Consider the following 14,554-nt stretch of genomic DNA (forward strand, 5'->3'; position numbering starts at 1 on the left):
AGTTATACTAGCTATATTGATATACGTTTCATTATTTTTGAAACTATATTTGGATTACTTAAACAACTATTGTTTGCTTAATTAATGTTTTGATTATAGTCATTTACGTGAATTATAGTATAACAATATAATTATATTGATGTGTTATAGGATACATATACTTTTGCTTATCAAGCTATACTTCTTATAGTGTTACATATACAACTGTCACCCAATTATGTAATAGTTAGATTATATCAATTTAAGCGAACTTATTATGTAACGATATAACTTATATATAAATTTCATTGAGTTGATAGTAACTTCTTATAATTTATGTTTATTATTATAAGTCACTGGTTGATGATACATTTCTTATATCTCATCCCGTTACAACTTGCATCAATTGAATTAGATGTTTTAGTTACGAAATGAATTTAACTTACAGACTCTTAAACTTAAATAAATGATTGTTATCTTAAATTAGTTTATCGACTTACAATGGTCTGTTCATTAATCTCATCTGGCAACAACTTATTCTACTTCAATTAGATTTTTTTAGTTTCAAAATCAGTTGAAATCAAATATGACTAGTTTAAATAGAATATAGCTATATTGAATCAACTTAATGACTTATATTGATACATCGTCCATCTAACCCAACAACTACATATTAGTTCAATCATATGTTTTATGTTTCAAAATGCATTTCACATAAAGACAATAATAAATACTTGGATTATTTAAGTAGATGTTTTTTTGTTTCAGATTCCATTATACATTGGAAGATATAATGATTAACCACTTACATTAACTTGATTTATAAACTAATTCATCATTATCAATAATTATCTGAATCTTTGACCACAACCAATCACCAATTCATCATTGATAGTTACACATTGGAAAACTATAGAATAATGAAGAATTTGAAACTGAAATTCTCAATATCAGCCGAATGTTGAACCTTTAATAAAATAAATTTACATAAAATATGGCAACTTCAAAATGCGCTTTCGTAGACAAATATAGATACGTCTCTTGGTGCTATCGTTGTATTCGACAAGTTTAATCTATGCATGTGAGAAAAGTCCAATTGAGTTGGAATTTCCTGCAATGAATAATGACTTGACCCGAAGTGAGACCCGAAGTGAAAATATGTACACGGCATAATCGATATCAAGTTTTACCCGAGTCAATGCGGTTTCCTTAAGAAATTGAAATTAACTGAATCCGAACTGAAAATAACTGTTTAACTGATAGTAATCCGTAAAAAGTCAACTGTTTAAACCAAAACTGTATGGGTCAAACCAAAAGACAACTATAAACTGAACTGAACTTAACTGAAAATTGAATTAACTGTATGGATTGAAACTGAAACCGAAAAAGTTTAAACTGAATCGGTTAAGATCGAAAAAATGAACTGAATTAACTGAACTGAAGTCAACTGAACTGTTTGGTTTGAACCAGAACTGAACTGGTTAACTGAATTGACACTACTACAAATGATACCAGATTACCATCCTTGCATTTAAGATCAACTTTATCTTAAGAGCGGCAGTATTACTCATAAATCATAATTTTGAATTGTCCAAGTTATGCTTCCGTTCCACTATGGGGTGGGGTCTGGGGAATAGGGAAATCCTAACTTGCTTAGGATGAGAATAGATTCCAATACCTCTTGAAATTAGGATAGAAGCTCTAACCACTAGGTTATTCCTTACACATACACACACACACACACACATATATAGGTTTAAGTTCATAATTTTTTTTAAAGGTAAGGAAAAAGAAGGTTAGGAGACCCTCCGCACGAGGGGAGCTCCAACCTTAATGTTTACGAATTAAGAGTTAAATGAGTACAATGTTCAATACAAAAACTAGAATTTATGAGGTGGCCAACATTAACAATCCAATCTGCTGCTTTGTTTGCTTCTCGGTAGATATGTCGAATAGTCCTAGAAGAAAAAGAGCGGAGAAAAGTCTGGATATACTGAATGATGTGGCGATCTTCCAAGAGGGGGGGGGGGACCAGATGCCTTTAATGGAGTTGATAACCATGAGGTTATCTCCTTCGATGTGGATATGAGTAATAGCATTTTGAATAGCTAGTCGGACTCCCTGCTGAAGGGTTGTAGCTTCTGCCGCTGAGACTGTAGATGTACCTTTGACTAGTTTGGTGTCGACATCTCGGATGATAAACCCTACTGCTCCTAAACAATTAAGAACAAAGCTGCCAAAGTTGAGTTTGAAAAATGGAGATGATGGAGGCTCCCAAGCAACCAAGATTGAAGAAGGGTATCTGGGAGTGGAGGGATGGAGAGAAGAGTGGAAAAACGAGGATCCAGAGGAATTGCAGTAATCAACTGCATTCCTAGACTCCCTTCTGAGAAAAGAAATTTTGCTTCATGAAGAATCCTGTGAATATTAAGCGAGTCCTTATGAAAGATGATATTGTTTCTTTGTTTCCAAATACTCCAAATAAGGAAGAAAAATTTAGAAGCGTAGCTTTAATTCGTTTTAATATTAGAAAAAGTATCTAATAAAGTGGCACTAGTTATTGATAATGCAGAAGAGACTAGATCCCACCTATTCTTTGATTGCTCAGTTTCTCATACAATGTGGAAGATTTGTCTACAACATATTCGGATTTCCTACAGTAGGCGAAGTTTTGCTGAAGAAGTTCATCTGGTTGCTCATAAAAGTCACAGTAAATCCCCTCAAGCTCAGCTTTACACTATTTTTTTTTTTGCTGAGACTTTGTATAAAATGTGGACTTATAGAAACAGCCTTGTGTTCAATGGTGCTAAGGTTGATAGTTTAGAGATTAGCAAGCAAATTATCTTTATTGTTGCTTGTAGGTGCTCTGATAAGGTTAGGAGACTACTCATTGTATAATTTGTTTACTTTGTTGCTTTGCTTCTCAACCTGTTGAGTAGCCTTCGTATAGATGTTGCTTTCGCTTGGTTTGCTTTTATAGAGTCCTGCTAGGAATATAAAGAGTTGTTGTATCCTTGGTGGTTGTTTGGTGGTTGGTCTTGTTTTTATTTTTTTGTCAATAACAATTTTGAATTGCCAAAAAAAAAGTGACACTAGTTAAACCAATCATTAAGTTCTTTAAAGCTGTCAGAGGGGGAGGAGCTTCAAAGAATGACCAAAGATGTTATTTATGGATTCCTCCTGGGTGGCACAAAGGACATAATTACTAAAAGGGATGATATTTTTCTTTGTAAGGGTTGTCCGAACCCAAAGACTATTATGACAGTATATCTTTAGTTTTGGCGGAATATCGAGATTCCAAATCAAACGGTGAGACCATCTTTCCTTGCTAGGGGTGTGTTCCCTTCAACTTATTGACCCTGAACTTATCTGAACTAAACTTATTGAACCTGAACTGAACTGAACTGATTGGAACTTATTAAACCTGATTGGACCTGATTCAACTTATTAGGCCTAATTGAAACTTATTGATCTGCTTGAAACTTATTAGACCTTATTGGCCTGATTGAAACTTATTAGACCTTATTGGACCTAATTGAAACTTATTTGACCTTATTAGACAGAAAAAATTGACGAATAATAACATAAATATTACCCCTAATGTAAATACTACCCCTCAAAATTTATTATGAAGTAATAATTATTATTAATTATCTCTTATGATTATTATTGTTGACCTTATTTGACCATGATTATAATAATTTTTAATAATAATATAATCAGCTAATAGTAATATGAATATTCAAATAATAGACAATAATACAAGTACAATACTATACATTGTGGTACTTTAATAAAAAAAATTATATAATAACATAATCAGCTAATAGTAATATGAATCATAAAATAATAGACAATAATACAAATATTTAATAAAATAATAGACAATAATACAAGTATAATACTATATATCATTGTCGTACTTTAATTAAAATTCTAATAATAACATAATCATCTAATAGTGATATGAATAATAATATAATGGACAATAATACAAATTTTTATTGAACATTGACTATTTGGACTTGATTAGACCTGATTGAAACTTATTGCACCTGATTAGAACTTACTGGACCTTATTAGACCTGATTGGAACTTATTGCACCTGATTGGAACTTATTGGACCTTATTAGACCAGATTGGAACTTATTGCCCTTATTGGACTTGATTGTAACTTATTTGAACTTATATGAACTTATTTGAACTTATTGGACCTGAAACTTAATTTTTTCAGTTGAAGAGAACGCACCCTAGGTGAGAGGTTATGAGCCAATCAAGTAGCGGACTTAACTGTGAATAGTCCTGAAGGACTAGGACCCCAAATAGGTCATCACAACGGGAGGCAGACGGTAACGGAAAGCCTTTAATGCATTTGATGATATGGTCAGGGAGAAGGGTTTTATATAAACATATATACATATATATATATACATATATATATATATATATATATATACACACAACACACACACCACACACACCACACACACACACACAACACACACACACACACACACACAACCACACACACACACACACACACACACACACACATATATATATATATAATATATATATATATATATATATATATATATATATATATTATATATATGTGTGTGTATATATATATATATATGTATATGTATATGTGTGTATATATATATATATATATATATATATATATGTATGTATATATATATATATATTATGTATATATATATATATTAGATATATGTATATATATATATATGTATTATGTATATATATATATATATATGTATATATATATATATTATGTATATATATATATATATATATATGTATGTATATATATTATATATATGTATATATATATATATATATATATATATATATATATATATATATATATATATATACATATATATATATATATATATATGTATGTATATGTACATATATATATATATATATATATGTATGTATATGTATGTATATATATGTATGTATATGTATATGTATATATTTATATTTATATATGTATATATTTATATTTATACTCCCTCCGTTTCCTAAAGATCTCCCCTCTTTCCGTTTAAGGGTGTTTCCAAAAGATCTTTCCTCTTTTGCTTTATTTCTTATTTGGCAAAACAAATTTCCCGATTTACCCTCTCATGTCACTATCATATGGTCCACCATTACATATTATTAATTCAATTTTACTCCCTTTCTCTCTGCTACTTCAACCCCTTTTTATTTGTTTATTTATCTTAACCCCTTTCTCTCTCCTACTTTACTCACACCATGCCCCACACAACTTGATTTTCCTTGGTATTTGTAGGAACAGTAAGTGAGATGATCTTTAGAAAACGGAGGGAGTATATGTATATATGTAAAAGTCCTTTTTCTAATCCTTGGTTTTGCAGGGTGTAAGTTGGATTCAAGAGAAGTCTTTCTTGTTTTACTGAGGATGTTTGCTATTCTTGTAGGAAGAAATGTTATACCCATTCGTCCCATATTTTAGTTGCTAATTTTGTTCATGACGACTTAGTTATGTTGAGCTAGTATACTCTCTAGGATGTAATAATTTGCTTTTATTAATGCAAATTTTTCTAAGCGTTAAAAAAATTTTCCAAAAAACAAAAAAAAAAATCGCAGTGGACCATATTGTTGCTTCTAGGGGTTCTTTTTCCGTGTGCATCACCTTAATGAAGACCACTTATTATTAGTCAAAGCAATATATAATGACTTGCACAAAGTTGTTGAATAAATAAAGAGTTGAATTCCAATCTAACCACGCATGTAACAATCGATATAGTATCCACTTACTTGATTTTGGACTCAGCACTCAGAAATGCATGCCTAAAGGCTAAAGGGTACAAATTAGTCAATTTCATTCTTGAATAAAGTTAAGATGCATGTTCGAAGTGGAAGAAATTTCTTCCTCATGGTTACTTTGTCACAAAGATAAATACTTGTGAACTATTGTGACTGTGAGCACATTGTGTTTAATGTTTAGTGACCATGAAGTGTCTTAAAAAGTTGTTCCAATTTTCATCATGCTTTTTCTTATTATTTTTCTCTATTACCCCCACCTTTGCAATGCCAAAAATGGGTAGAATCTTGCAAAAAATTCAGCACAAACACGACGTGTATAGCTTCACTACTACCAAAACTTCTATAGATAAAGATTTGAAAATCTTATATTATCCTCAAACATTAGATCATTTCAATTATCAACCACAAAGTTATATGATATTCAAACAAAAATACATGATTTATTCCAAATATTGGGGAGGAGCAAAGGTTAATTCACCTATATTGGTGTATCTTGGAGATGAAGGACCAATGTATGATGATCAAATTGATGCGTTAATTCTTCCGGATTATGCTGCAAAACTTAAAGCCCTTATAGTGATTATTGAGGTTAGTATATATATATCAGTATTTGGTTAGTTGCTGTTGGGATAGAATTTTAAACATTTATTAATATTGAATAAGACTTATTAATATTCCTTCCATGCCTGTAAAAAAAAAATTCACCTTTGATGTTGTTTTAACAAGTTTAAGGAGTTTGGTTGAAGTATCTTGAATACGTACGTTTCCCTATTTATAAGAGGCATGTGGATTGAGTATATATTTTGGAAAGAAATGTTTCTTTTATTGTTGTCATACTTTTAGGATCACCGTTTCGTTTTAAATGAAACAAATAAATATCTTATATCTCACAAATAATACTCATTTGTTGTATTTAAAACAAAATAGAGGAAGTACCATATATTCCCTTTAAAAGAAAAAAAACACATACTATATATAAAAGTAATTATCTCCAACATGATTAACTAAAATTGGTCACTTCATCAAAGTATAGAATTAGAAGTAGTTGTTGTCCTGAGCAATACCCCAAATTATTAAATTTACTAATGTGTGAAATTAATTAGATTCTATATCTTAAGAAAATAATATTTTAGCATCACATTTTGTGATAGTTGCATTAGTATAATAGATTAATTTGAACCAATTAGACATCGTCCATTATTAAGAAAAATCATAACCTAGTATTACGGGAAAAATACCAAACTAAAACCTTCATTTAGTTACTTTTGGTTAAAGCCAAACTAAAACTTTTCAACAATAAAGAAATGACGATAATTCAATTTGATACGCACTTGTAAAATTGTAGTTAAAAAGCGCATGTAGCTTAGACTATATCTTTTATTTTTTGTTACTTATCTAGCATATACATTTAGAATTTTAATTAAACATGATAATAAAAGCTAAAATACAAGTGATAATCATTTGTAAAGAATTGTACTCATGCAAGAGATTAAAGAAGTTATCATACTTTTAAAAAAAAGAAAGATTCATTATAAATTTATTTAGGAAAATTCTACGTGGTGATCTCGTGTTTTGGAATTTTCTATATCGTGGAGACAAAAAATTCACACTCTTTAAAGGGACCTTGTGGTAGCGTTTACAAAAAAAAGTGACGCTAATAAGAAGAACAACCAGTGCTACCCCAACACGCATTGTTGTGCCACCCCCGACCCCGCAGCTGACCCCATCCCTTCCCTCTTCTTCTTCCCTATTCACCCCCACACGGCCACACCTTCCCCTACCCCTAGTGCTACCTTTAAATTGGCCAATCCAAACACCACCACCAACCATTGGCTGACTTAGAAAGGGACATGGGGTTACGCTTCTGTATCCCTATTTCCCCCAAAAAAATAGCTTTAGTTCTTTTAAAAAGAAATCGGTAGGGAAAAGGAAGCAAACAGTGTGAAAGCTAAGTGTTAAACAAAAAGCAAAAGAATCAAACACACACACACTCTCTCTCACCTTTAGTCCTCAAACCCTTTGCCTCTACCCGACTGCAAGCCGTCATCCTGTCACCCTTCGGCCACCGTCAGAGGCGCCAGTAGACCCAACCACACAGTACTGTAGCACATACGCGAATCTTCTTCTTCTTTTTTTATTTATTTTGTTTTCCATTTTTCATGTTTCCTTTGCTTAATTAGTTGATAGTTTTATACTTTAGATATGTTAGTTATTCTTACATTATTTGAATATTTACATGTAAATCATTTGATATTATTCATTAGTTAGTGAGTCATTGAAATCAAATATTGCCTTTAGAGATTCATAATTTAGGGTTAGATTAAATTGTCCAGTTTTTGCAATTGGTATGTGTTAAATGTGTATGACTCTATGTTTATTTAATTGTCACATTATTTATTTAATTGAATGTATTTTATTGACTAATTGAAATTAAAATCAAATTTAATTTTAAGGGATTTAGCATTTTAGAAATAAGTTAAATCGTATAATAGGTGAAAATTCACATTCTTTGAGGGGACCTTTTGGAATTTTCTAGACGGTGGAAACAACCAGTACGACCCTCACCATTCACTTTTGTGCCACCCCAAACCCCGTATCTGACCTCTTCTTCCCGGATGACCCCCACACGGCCACACCCTCCCCTACCCCAAGTGTTACGGTTGCTACTGTAACAACCCGATTTCTGAGCTGCTAGCTAAATACACTTAAAATTCACTAATCACAATCAACGCTTAATAAACCTCAAATTAAATATTCACTCGTAGCGGAAACATAACCTTACAAATCGATCCTGGGCCTGTGGGTTATGGACCCACAAAAAATAATCCTTTATATAAGACTTCAATTACATAGTCATTCAATCTCAAATTCCATGGCAAAAGAATAATCTATATTGTAAGTAATTCTAAATAAACTCTATATACAAACTTAAATCTCGGACTTTATCCCATAATACACAATTCGAATCATAACTTTGCTCTCAGCTCGATTCTGGCTCTAACACAATCCTGCAACAAAGTTTGAATCTTCCACCCACCAAGTGATAGACCACAGAAATGACAACACTATCAGCAAAGCTGAGCACACACTGTATAATAGAAAATACAAGTTTAGATGTGTTTTGAAAACTAACACATAGTTATAATAACAAATAATCACATTCAACTTAGTTACTGTAGTTTCACAAAATCAAATCGTTTGGCATGAACGTGAATGGAGAGGAGTACCACGCAGTACCAGCTGTCTCCAAACTATTGAGGGTCTTCCAAGTTCTGCTTGCAAGACTTAACCGGACATGTCCTATAATGCTAGGATTTCACCCTTTCTAGAAGGCAACAGTTAGGGACTCTACCCGCCCTAACTCAGGTGCATGTTCACGCCTCACTTTCATATTTATAATTTAAGATATTTAATGATTCATACTTTAATCCTCAATACTGAAAATTCTTATCAACTCAATACTCATAACTCGTATTAACTCCTTTCAATTACCCTTACTTTGATAGTTGAGAAGATTTAGGGTTTTCATACTTGAAACTAGTTTTTAACGTAATAACTTTAATTGAACTTAACCAATTATGTATTAGAGACTTAAATAATACTTAGACATACATTTTATCGAGATATTACTAATTATCCATTACTACACATGTCCATGTACTAAACACATTCCATTTAGAAGCATAAACATGGCAATTTAGTGTTTGAGCCTAGCTTAGGATAAGTAATACATCTCCAGTGAACCATAGCATGCCAAATCCATGTCACATATTCAAAGCACACATACTAATATGCATATCAAAAGATATTTCATTTTACAATCATGCTTCAAAATAGAAAGAACAATCATTTGACCACAAGTAGGAAAATCTCTAGGTTACAATCCAAACTAAAGTGTGTACCTTTACTTAGGTTGCTTAGTACACTTAAAACTTCTTATCCCAAGTGGTTTACTATTCCTACAGCTTCCCCTGAATATATAAAGTGCTAGGAATTAGTTTACACAAGTTTTAGAATATTAATAACTAAGCTAAGCATAAGGGAAATGCAAAGTTGTACTTACAACAATCTGTTTTATGTTCCTATGAAGTTTTCTACAATTTTCCAAAGCTTGAAAACTCTACTAAAAGTTTGAAACACTAAGGAATTATGTCTAGAAGATTTTTATGTAAAGAGAAGTAGGTGTCGAAGAAGAAGATTTAGGAGAAAAGGATGAAAAACCCTTTTATAGGGCCTGTTCTGGCGGTACCCACGGGGGAGGGAAACCTCTTTTGGGTGAGGTTGGTTTCTTGGAGTTTCTGGGAGGTTCTTGTTGGAGATGTTAGCTTGAGATGTTGTCTTTCATGCATGCAAAGATCTTTAAGAGATCGACACTCAAGCAGCAGTTTAGAGGCATTCTTACTATGTAGGGAATTCACCCTATTGAGCCACATAATTTATGGGCATAAATGACCATTTTAACCTTAAGACATACCAAGCATGTCATATATCAAGTTTGGTTAAGTTCTGAGCTCGGATTCAACCCCGAAAGGCTCTTTAACTGGAAGTTCATCGTTACCCGATAAAACAATCTCCAAATGATTTCACAATATTAATGTTTAAGGCTCTCAAGGACTTTCTAACTTATCTATTGGTTGTCAAAGCTTTCTTAACTACTAATAATGATAGTGCTTATCCTCTTTGACCTTTCTTAACCACTAAGAATGATAGTGCTTATCCTCATTGACCTTTCTTAACCATCATATAAGAATGATAGTGCTTATCTACAAGCTTTCTTAACCACTAAGAATAATGTTAGTTCTTATCCACTTACTTTCTTAACCACTAAGTGCTTATCCTCTTTTATCCTAAATTCCTAATATGATGTTGGAAAAAATTCTAGCTACTTAAAAGACCAAACCCTCATAAAGACTTATATAGCTAACAAAATATTTGAACCTACTTAAAAATTTAGGTTATTACAGCTACCCTTAAACTGGGAAATCCAGACACCACCACCAACACCCCCTGTCTCTTTCATTTGTTTCCGTTTCACACCCACGAAACCGACCATCAGCATACCTCATTCCTCTCATTCTCTATCTGTACCTATCTCCTGCAAAACCATCAACAACAACCACACCTCCTGTCTCTCTCTCTATCGAAATTTCTCGTTGTGTGGTGGTGGCCCTTGCTGGCATTTTTTCCGGCGCTGCTCCTGTTGGCGTTCTACGTCTCTCTGTTGCTGCCGCTGTCGTTGCTTGTCCCTATTCTTTTCTCTCTCCTCTGTGTTGCTGGTTTTTCTACTATTTTTGCGTACTGTCTCTCCGTAGTTGCTGCTCCGACCATGGATTAATAGGTTTTGCTGGCCGTTGGTGTTGTTACACTTATGTGGTGTTTCGTAGGTCTTCATTTATGCGGTTGGTCAGGGAGGAGGGAGACAGGTGGTATGGTGCCATGGTGGTGAAGGGGTGGTCGGGTTGGGACTTGGGACTTGGGAGGGGGTCGTGCTGGACTGCTGGTTAAGGAAAGAGGGAGAAGGAAGGAGGGAGGAGGGAGGAAGCAAATGATTTTCATTTAATTTTCCTTTATTTTTAAATTAGTTAATAAAAAGCGAGTTAATCTTGCGTGGATGAGGTCCCCAATAATCACTGATGAAATGAGAATTTTCAATCAGGGATAGCATAATATAGATAACCAAGTAATGGTTCATAATAGTAGAACATAATTCACGTTAACCTACACTTGTAATCCTTTTAAAAATACGACATTATATTATTATATGGTTCATAATACTATATTCTCGCGAAAACTCTACGTACCCTACTATTCTATAGTATCCCTTTTAAAGCCAAAGAATTTTCTCTCCGTATAATGTAAGTTCGAAGAATTAAAAATAAGAAACTAATGAAAAACTTAAAGTTGATTTAACAGAGGGATATAATATAGAATATAAAAAAATCAAAGTTGCAATTCGAAAAGAAAAAAAAATATTCAGAATATAGCGTAGAAAATGGAAAATTACATGGATACTCTATAAAAAAATCAAAAAAGATTTTGTTTATAACATGTGGTTTATAAAAAGTTTAACCTTTTTTTTCGAAATTAGGGGAGTGTGATGTATTTATAATATAATGAAAGGTAACTATAATTAGAATAAAGGTTGTTGTAATATGAAGTATTATATTGTTTCAATTTACAAGTGTAATTGTGGAAGATGGGAAATTAGGGGCATAGGGAAAATTAAAGAAAAAAAGAAAATAACGAAAAAACGAAAAAACGAAAAAAGAGAATGAACAAAAGAGAAGACTAAAAACAACAAAATGTCACTCAGTATTCGAACCTGAGACCTCTATGTCTTCATGGACGTGCTCTTACCACCGCGATAAGCTGAATTATTCAATATGACATTGCTAGATATTGTCTATATCTGTTCCTTTTTTTATTCTCCCAGCGTATTTTTTTTTCTCCCAACGTATTTTTTTTTCAAGGGTAGCATATGCTACCCCTTGTTACTTAATAGATCCGCCCCTGTCAATAATATATTATTGTGAACCAAAATCACTTAATTACTTAACATACCGACCCTTGTTTTTGATATGATAACTTTTTTAAATCGTAAGTTACACTATACAGTTATCATTTACTATAGTGAACATTTTTTTTTTATGTAGTCACGCTTTCTTACATTAGTTTATCATAATGAAATTTTCACTTTGTGACATAATAACCTTTTTTTTTTTATTCATATAATCAAACTTTACAATCTATATTTACTCATCTTTTATGTCTCTATTTTCTTATAGGATTTTTGTAACAAGAATAATGCAAACTTTTTCTCGTTCTCTCGCAATAATACAAACTTTTGATTATTTTTAAATAATACAAACCTTACACCAAATTTCCTATAGCAGGTCAAGTTAACCTCTGACTTTTAAAACAGGTAAACAAAAATTAACAAAATAAAATTCGAAACAAGCACCACCACCAAATTCGAAACAATCGCCACCGTAAGCACCAAACTATAACAAATTTGGGTTGTGGAGGTTTTGAAATTCGGTTAGTTTACGGCGGTTGTGGAGGAAAGGAAGAGGAAGAGATAGGAGATGATGGTCGACCGATTGCACAAGAAAAGAGAAGAGCTTTAATGGCGTAAAAGGGAGAGAAGAATGAAAGGAAAAAAAATGGAGGAAAAAGAACCAGAACAAACAAAGAAGAAGAAGGAGAAATAACGAAAAACAGCCACGTCACCAGTTTACCTGCACCAACTAATGACTAACCGGTCATGACATACTAGAGGAATTTGGGTCAAAATTTTTTATTATTAAAAAATAGGAAAAATTATTTTAAATAAGTCAACCTTTACGTGGTATTTCCATTTTAAGTCTACCTTTTGATTATCGCTTATTAAGTTAAGCTTGTATGTCTGTTTTCTTCTATTGAGTTTTTAACCTGTTTGTGACTTGTTTAGTAGATTACTTATGATACGTGTTACAATGTCCCACCCCCACCCTCGCCTCCCTCACTCGTTTTAGAAGAAGGACATTGTAACACGTATCATAATTAACCTACTAAACAAGTCACAAACAGATTAAAACTCAATAGAAGAACACAAACATACAAGTCTAACTCAATCAGGGATAATCAAAAGGTAGACTTAAAATGGAAAGAACGCGCAAAGGTTGACTTATTTAAAATAATTTTTCCTAAAAAATAATAAATAATTTGTATTATTGCGAGAGAACGAGCATTTTGTATTATTCCAGTTAAAAAATTCTTTTTTATATAGTAACCCTTTTTTTCATAAATTAAATAAATTAGCATTAGGTCCATACTAATTTAGTATGGACCGAGTCCATATAAGTTTTTTACACAAAAATTTGGACGGAAAAGGTTAGTAATTAATGTCACTTTTTTGTAAAATGATACCACACGATCACCTTGTAGAATCCTTCTATTTTCTTTCCACCATAAAGAATTTCCTATAGTTAAGAGCCACGATGTAAAATTTGTCTTTATATTATTCAAATTATTTTGGATTTGTGTTTTAAGATAGAAATTGTCATTTTGGAATAATGGGATATAGTTGTGAGTTTTTCATTTGTTTACCAGTTAGCAAATTCAATAATTGTGGAGTATGTGTTATCTTGTTTTTAAATACTTTTATTTTCCGAAAGACCAATAGGAGACTTTAATGTTGGTGAATGTCTTTTTATTTTAAATGAGAGTTCATGAGTTCGAGTCTTTTCAAACACGCTTTTATTATTTTCCAGTGTCATTTGTTTGGGAGAGGGGAATACATGTCGGAACATGACAATTCTTTTGCTTACACACACAAACACACACTTAGGGTGAGCGTGGACGAGGAAGCTAAGGGAAATATTTTCATGGTTGAAAAGTGTGTTATCTAGTTCTGAAAACCGAAGGTGTGTTCGAGAGCTAATATTGTTTAGCTCTCATTTTAGTTTGCATTGATCTTTATGATCATTGCTTTGAAAAATACATATCTAAAGGCGGCACCCTAGTTAACTCTGGTGGTTTTCATTACGTTAACTCAAATGTAGTTCTCCTATTGAGAGGAGGACCCTAACATACTCCGCCAAAAGAGTATTGAGGCACCAAGGGACGTGATCTTTCAAAGAATCGTGAGCCAAGAATTCTAAGTGATAGAAGGTCAGTAGGATTACTCGATCATGTAGCGAGATGCAACTGTCGCGATTTGGGTGATAGTTGCCTGATCTATTACGAAATCAGTTCGCCCAATAACCACTTTCAT

General features: G+C 32.4%; 1 protein-coding gene across 1 annotated transcript in view; it reads left to right on the plus strand.

Annotated features, from left to right (window-relative positions):
* Positions 1 to 5,918: 5,918 nt before the first annotated feature.
* Positions 5,919 to 14,554, plus strand: part of LOC104898111 (uncharacterized) — a 38,609-nt gene continuing 29,973 nt past the window's right edge. The window contains exon 1 of the mRNA XM_010685129.4: positions 5,919 to 6,387. Coding sequence (XP_010683431.1) covers positions 5,986 to 6,387 — 402 coding nt within the window. The 5' untranslated portion in view covers positions 5,919 to 5,985. The remainder of the gene's footprint in view (positions 6,388 to 14,554) is intronic.

Source organism: Beta vulgaris, chromosome 1 (genome assembly GCF_026745355.1).
Source record: "Beta vulgaris subsp. vulgaris cultivar EL10 chromosome 1, EL10.2, whole genome shotgun sequence".
Classification (NCBI taxonomy): Eukaryota; Viridiplantae; Streptophyta; class Magnoliopsida; order Caryophyllales; family Amaranthaceae; genus Beta; species Beta vulgaris.